At 43.1% G+C, this 7,250-nt stretch overlaps 1 protein-coding gene across 1 annotated transcript; it reads left to right on the forward strand.

Annotated features, from left to right (window-relative positions):
* Positions 1-5,218: 5,218 nt before the first annotated feature.
* On the forward strand, positions 5,219-6,926 carry LOC140911938 (uncharacterized). The gene is made up of 2 exons (XM_073346098.1): positions 5,219-5,801; positions 6,389-6,926. The coding sequence occupies exons 1-2, from the start codon at positions 5,219-5,221 to the stop codon at positions 6,907-6,909; spliced, it is 1,104 nt and encodes a 367-aa protein (XP_073202199.1). The 3' UTR covers positions 6,910-6,926.
* The last annotated feature ends 324 nt before the right edge of the window (positions 6,927-7,250 follow it).

Raw genomic sequence — 7,250 nt, forward strand, 5'->3', positions numbered from 1 at the left:
GAGTGTTTTTCAACCATATGGGGTTGAAATGATGGAATACAGCTCTCTGGGAACAAGTTCCATTTTGAAAACACTTCTGCAGGATATAAGGTTTGGGAGTCAGAACAGAATTTGAGCTCTCATAAGGATTACAACTAGTTAAGTATATGACTGTATTGACTCATACTGTGATTCAGTAACTTAAGGAGGAGCTAAACTCTCAGGTAATTTGTGTAAGAGTAGGTGTAAGGTCTTAAGTTCTAACCTCTTATTTCCTGTGTTTTCTGATATTCTGTAAATATATACATATTTGTTCTTATCAAATTTATGATTATTGGCTGTTCGGGAAATTCTGTGTGTGATATATGCCATCATGTGATACAGCAATGCCCCTCTGCCATGTACATTGGTCAAACTGGACAGACTCTACGTAAAAGAATAAATGGACACAAATCAGATGTCAAGAATTATAACATTCATAAACCAGTTGGAGAACACTTCAATCTCTCTGGTCGCTCGATCTCAGACCTAAAGGTCGCAATATTACAACAAAAAGACTTCAAAAATAGACTCCAACGAGGACTGCTGAATTGGAATTAATTTGCAAACTGGATACAATTAACTTAGGCTTGAATAGAGACTGGGAATGGATGTGTCATTACACAAAGTAAAACTATTTCCCCATGTTTATTCCCCCCCCCCCACTGCTCCTTGGACGTTCCTGTTAACTGCTGGAAATGGCCCACCTTGATTATCACTACAAAAGGCTTCCCCCCCGCCTCCGCTCTCCTGCTGGTAATAGCTCATCTTAAGTGATCACTCTCCTTACAGTGTGTATGATAACACCCATTGTTTCATGTTCTGTGTGTATATAAATCTCCTCACTGTATTTTCCACTGAATGCATCTGATGAAGTGTGCTGTAGCTCACGAAAGCTTATGCTCAAATAAATTGGTTAGTCTCTAAGGTGCCACTAGTACTCCTTTTCTTTTTTGCGAATACAGACTAACACGGCTGCTACTCTGAAATCTGTGTGTACTATTGCCAAAGAGTATGTTAATTACCTATTTCCAAATATAAAAGAGGGTAACAAAGGGAAAAGATAATAGTGGCTGGTCTCACCGAAAGGGGTTGCTGAGTCAGGGAACCAACCTCTTAGAAATTATCTTCACAGAACCCAGGGACAGACTAAAACTAATAAGGACACAGAACAGCAGTGGAAGAACAGGTTAAATCTTCAAAGACACTGAACAATGCTTGAAAGTTACCTTAGTGGTGTCCCTCATGCCCAAAATTCATCCAAAGAAGTATTTCAGGTCTAGAAGAGAAAAATGGTTTCAATTTCAATTAAGAATATAATATTTGCTACAACTCTCCCTTTACCATTCCTGAAGAGAGACATCAATTACAGCCTGGTGTATTTTACAGAGTATGGTAGCTGCCCCCAGTGCTCTGCATTAGGAAGATGAGACTTCCGCTGGGGATAATTAACTTCACTTAATTCAGAGCCCTTCAGAGTAAAATATATCTTAACATCTGGTCCAAGATAGCAGACAAACGTCAGCCAATTTAATGGAAAATTAGCTCCAAAATGCATTTATGTATAATTAATTATAAATATCTTCACAGCTGTACTAAGAGTTCTGTGGGCTTGGAGTGAAATATTTTAATAGCCCCTTTTCACCTCTCTGTGGAAAAAGTCAAATGTTTGTTCCTATTTAGATAGAGTTCTGGGAACAAAAACTGAAGTCAGGTAGGTTTCAGAGTAACAGCCGTGTTAGTCTGTATTCGCAAAAAGAAAAGGAGTACTTGTGGCACCTTAGAGACTAACCAATTTATTTGAGCATGAGCTTTCATGAGCTACAGCTCACTTCATCGGATGCATACCGTGGAAAATGAAGTGAGCTGTAGCTCACAAAAGCTCATGCTCAAATAAATTGGTTAGTCTCTAAGGTGCCACAAGTACTCCTTTTCTTTTTGTGAAGTCAGGTAAATACACACCAAGGAACTGATCCTGGTCTGAATGAAGTGACTGGGAGTTTTCCCACTGATTGTAATTTGGCCCTATTTGAGCACATGTAAGAACAGCCCTAGGTGCTGACAATTTACTATGATTTGTTGTGAAATTTTTCGACCTGTGAGCTAACTTTCATGCACAGTTGACAAATTGGATGCTGTTCTTTTAGAACCTCATTATCTGCCCTATACTTCTCCTTGGGCTGCCACCTTGACGTGGTGGAGAAGCTTGCATATACTTAATGCCCTAAGACTAATGCCGTCTGGGTCCTGTACTCCTGGTAGGGTCACTCATGGCGCTACGGTCAAAGGCGAGGTACCAGACAGAGTGCAGCCCAGCACAACACTACCCAGTACAAGACCTCAATGGCGGAACAGGCGGGTGAGACAGGATCACCTCTCAAAGGCTGCGAAGCCGTTGCATAGCACTATAGGCTATACCTGCACAGGGAAATGGAATCTCAGGGAATGGAAACTCATCAACTTTTAATTACATTTTTTTCCGGTGTGGGAGATGGAGAGATGCAGGGTTTTTTCCCCCTTGACTTCCAAAAAAAAGCAAATTCCAGGAGATCTTCATGTGTCTCAGGATATCCACGGAGGCACAGATTTATTTAGGAGTGTCAATTTTGGTTGGCCATATTCTTGGAGGTTTTATCACATGACAATCTTTAATTAAAGGTTAATAATTGTCCTGAAGTCTCCAGGAGTATCTTTGAGGATTGGCAATCTTAGCCACTAGCTTCTGAATTTCATGGTCCCTTGCACCTCTATGGCAATGTGACTTGGGACTTGTCCAATAGGCACTTCCCCTGAAGTCCTTCTTTGGGGATAGAGGGCAATGGGGAGGGGAGAGGTGAATGTTAATGTTAAATTACTGAAGGTTTTTGGGAAAATGATGCAGTGGAGAGAGAGAGCGAGAGTGAGAGAGAGCTTTCTCATACATAGAACCCAAACTCCATAGAACTCCTATGAAGTTACTTCCATGGCATCAGTGGAAGTGTGGAACAATGGCAGGACTTACCTTTTCAGTAGCTCCAGCAGAGATTTGCCTAGGTTTTGTCCCTTCCATCCATTGGTGTGAACCGGGCAATGTTACTCATTATTAATTTTCTACTCTGTATCACAGGTTTAGTGTAATCAACAAACCTAGAAACATAAGCATTCCTTTTAATTACTGTCTCTAATTTTCTAAAAGAAGTAACCACAAGATGGTAGAACTCTGGCCCCTGTATGAGTCATTAATGCTGTCATGTTTTCATGACAACTTCCATTTCATCTGTAGTTTAAATTGTGCTACATTCTTAAATGCATATACTGACCAGACTTGTGCAAAGGCAAAGTTGGTTTAGTGCTCTATTAGTTTCAAAACATCAGTGTGGGTTTGAAGTTGAAGTTCTCAATTTGGAATGATGTTATTTATACAGCATACATATCTCACCTTCCCAATAGGCACTCTGCCAATAGACCTCATCCCTTCCTTGGAATGACCATGAATGGTTTGTCATGTCTGAGTTTTTGGTTTCTGCTGATGTTTTCATAAAGGGTTCCATGAATCTTCATTATAGTAGTCATGTTTGAGGTGATTCACCAAAATCACCAGCTCATTTCAGATCAATCACTGGAATGCTGTTAGATTATAACAGCTCTTAACTGTTGTTGTCCAGGAATGTACTCAAACCAATGAGCTATAAATATAAAGCTCCGTACTAATTATCAAGCTCCTAAACTATACCATCCTCCACAAATGTTAATTGATTTGTTAGTTAATGTATCTAGTTACAACACTCCTGTACATAAATTACTTTATTATTTGAATAATTTGGATGCTTTCCTATAATTTTACATTTACCTATTACTGATGACTTCTAGTAACCCTGTAAATCAGTTGTTGCCTGTCAGTGAAATTCACACCTATATAAATCTCTTTCAACAAACAAAAGTGATTCTTTCTCATCTACTAATGATGCAGAAACTAATTAACTTTTAAAAAAAGTGTAACTGTAGTCACGTCCTAGATAAATGAATCACTCAGTGTTCTCGTAAAGTGATTTTTGCCTACAAATAGGTATATAGATTTAGAATGGAAAGCATTTGCAATCTGTTCCCTTAAAAGCCTGATTCAGGAAAAAAAAAGACCAAGTATGAATGGTATTTTCCAAAGAACTCTTTGCTCCCATTTACATTAATTGAAATTTTACCATTAGAAGGAGCTGACTGATATGAGCCATTAGCCATCATCTTTGTAAACTTGTGGAAGACATGAGATATTACAGAGGTCTGGAAGAGGGCAAATATAGTACCAATGTATGAAAAGGAGAATAAGGACAACCTGGGGAATTACAGACCAGTCTTCTTAATTCCAGTATACAGAAAGATAATGGAGCAAATAATTAAGCAATCAATTTGCAAGCACCTACAAGATAATAAGGTGATAAGTAACAATCAGCATGGATTTGTCAAGAACAAATCATGACAAACCAACCTAATAGCTTTCTTTGGGTATGTCTTTACTACCCACCGGACCGGCAGGCAGCGATCAATCCAGTGGGGATCGATTTATCGCGTCCAGTCTAGAAGCGATAAATCGACCCCAGAGCACTCTCCCGTCAACTCCTGTACTCCAGTGCCGCAAGAGGGGGAGCGGCAGCAGTTGGCTCACATTGGTGAAGACACCACGGTAAGTCAATCTAAGTACGTCGACTTCAGCTACATTATTCACATAGCTGAAGTTGGGTAACTTAGATTAATCCACCCCCCAGCGTACACCAGGGCTGAGATAGGCTAACAAGTCTTGTGGATGGGGGGAAGTGGTCAATGTGGTGTATCTTGACTTTAGTAATACTGTTTTGCATGACCTTCTCATAGCCCTGGTCTACACTAGGACTTTAGGTCGAATTTAGCAACGTTAAATCGATTTAAACCTGCACCCGTCCACACAGTGAAGCCCTTTATTTTGACTTAAAGGGCTCTTAAAATCGATTTCCTTACTCCACCCCTGACAAGTGGATTAGCGCTTAAATCGACGTTCCCAGCTCAAATTTGGGGTACTGTGGACACAATTCGATGGTATTGGCCTCCGGGAGCTATCCCAGAGTGCTCCATTCTGACCGCTCTGGACAGCACTCTCAACTCAGATGCACTGGCCAGGTAGACAGGAAAAGAACCGCGAATATTTGAATCTCATTTCCTGTTTGGCCAGCGTGGCAAGCTGCAGGTGACCATGCAGAGCTCATCAGAACAGATGACCATGATGGAGTCCCAGAATCGCAAAAGAGCTCCAGCATGGACCGAACGGGAGGTACGGGATCTGATCGCTGTTTGGGGAGAGGAATCCGTGCTATCAGAACTCCGTTCCAGTTTTCGAAATGCCAAAACCTTTGTGAAAATCTCCCAGGGCATGAAGGACAGAGGCCATAACAGGGACCCGAAGCAGTGCCGCGTGAAACTGAAGGAGCTGAGGCAAGCCTACCAGAAAACCAGAGAGGCGAACAGCCGCTCTGGGTCAGAGCCCCAAACATGCCGCTTCTATGATGAGCTGCATGCCATTTTACGGGGTTCAGCCACCACTACCCCAGCCGTGTTGTTTGACTTCTTCAATGGAGATGGAGGCAATACGGAAGCAGGTTTTGGGGACGAAGAAGATGAGGAGGAGGAGGAGGTTGTAGATAGCTCACAGCAAGCAAGCGGAGAAACCGGTTTTCCCGACAGCCAGGAACTGTTTCTCACCCTAGACCTGGAGCCAGTACCCCCCGAACCCACCCAAGGCTGCCTCCTGGACCCAGCAGGCGGAGAAGGGACCTCTGGTGAGTGTACCTTTTAAAATGCTATACATGGTTTAAAAGCAAGCATGTGAAAGGATTACTTTGCCCTGGCATTTGCGGTTCTCCTAGATGTAGTCCTAAAGCCTTTGCAAAAGGTTTCTGGGGAGGGCAGCCTTATTTCGTCCTTCATGGTAGGACACTTTATCACTCCAGGCCAGTAACACATACTCGGGAATCACTGTAGAACAAAGCATTGCAGTGTATGTTTGCTGGCATTCAACCAAAATCCGTTCTTTCTCTCTCTGTGTTATCCTCAGGAGAGTGAGATATAATTCATGGTCACCTGGTTGAAATAGGGTACTTTTCTTCAGGGACACTCAGTATAGCCCATTCCTGCTGGGCTGTTTGCCTGTGGCTGAACAGAAATGTTCCCCGCTGTTAGCCACAGGGAGGGGGGAAGTTTGAGGGGGTAGCGACGCGGTGGGAGGAGGCAAAATGCGACCTTGTAACGAAAGCACATGTGCTATGTATGTAATGTTAACAGCAAGGTTTACCCTGAAAGAGTGTAGCGACTGTTTTATAAAATGTGTCTTTTTAAATACCGCTGTCCTTTTTTTTTTCTCCACCAGCTGCATGTGTTTCAATGATCACAGGATCTTCTCCTTCCCAGAGGCTAGTGAAGCTTAGAAAGAAAAAAAAACGCACTCGCGATGAAATGTTCTCCGAGCTCATGCTGTCCTCCCACACTGACAGAGCACAGACGAATGCGTGGAGGCAAATAATGTCAGAGTGCAGGAAAGCACAAAATGACCGGGAGGAGAGGTGGAGGGCTGAAGAGAGTAAGTGGCGGGCTGAAGACAGGGCTGAAGCTCAAATGTGGCGGCAGCGTGATGAGAGGAGGCAGGATTCAATGCTGAGGCTGCTGCAGGACCAAACCAGAATGCTCCAGTGTATGGTTGAGCTGCAGCAAAGGCAGCTGGAGCACAGACTGCCACTGCTGCCCCTCTGTAACCAACCGCCCTCCTCCCCAAGTTCCATAGCCTCCACACCCAGACGCCCAAGAACGCGGTGGGGGGGCCTCCGGCCAACCAGCCACTCCACAACAGAGGATTGCCCAAAAAAAAGAAGGCTGTCATTCAATAAATTTTAAAGTTGTAAACTTTTGAAGTGCTGTGCTTAAAGTGCTGTGTGGCATTTTCCTTCCCTCCTCCACCACCCCTCCTGGGATACCTTGGTAGTCATCTCCCTATTTGTGTGATGAATGAATAACGAATGCATGACTGTGAAGCAGCAATTACTTTATTGCCTCTGCAAGCGGTGATTAAAGGGAGGTGGGGAGGGTGGTTAGCTTACAGGGAAGTAGAGTGAACCAAGGGGCGGGGGGTTTCATCAAGGAGAAACAAACAGAACTTTCACACTCTAGCCTGGCCAGTCATGAAACTGGTTTTCAAAGCTTCTCTGATGCGTACCGCGCCCTCCTGTGCTCTTCTA

The sequence above is a fragment of the Lepidochelys kempii genome, chromosome 5 (assembly GCF_965140265.1).
Source record: "Lepidochelys kempii isolate rLepKem1 chromosome 5, rLepKem1.hap2, whole genome shotgun sequence".
NCBI classification, from domain to species: domain Eukaryota; kingdom Metazoa; phylum Chordata; order Testudines; family Cheloniidae; genus Lepidochelys; species Lepidochelys kempii.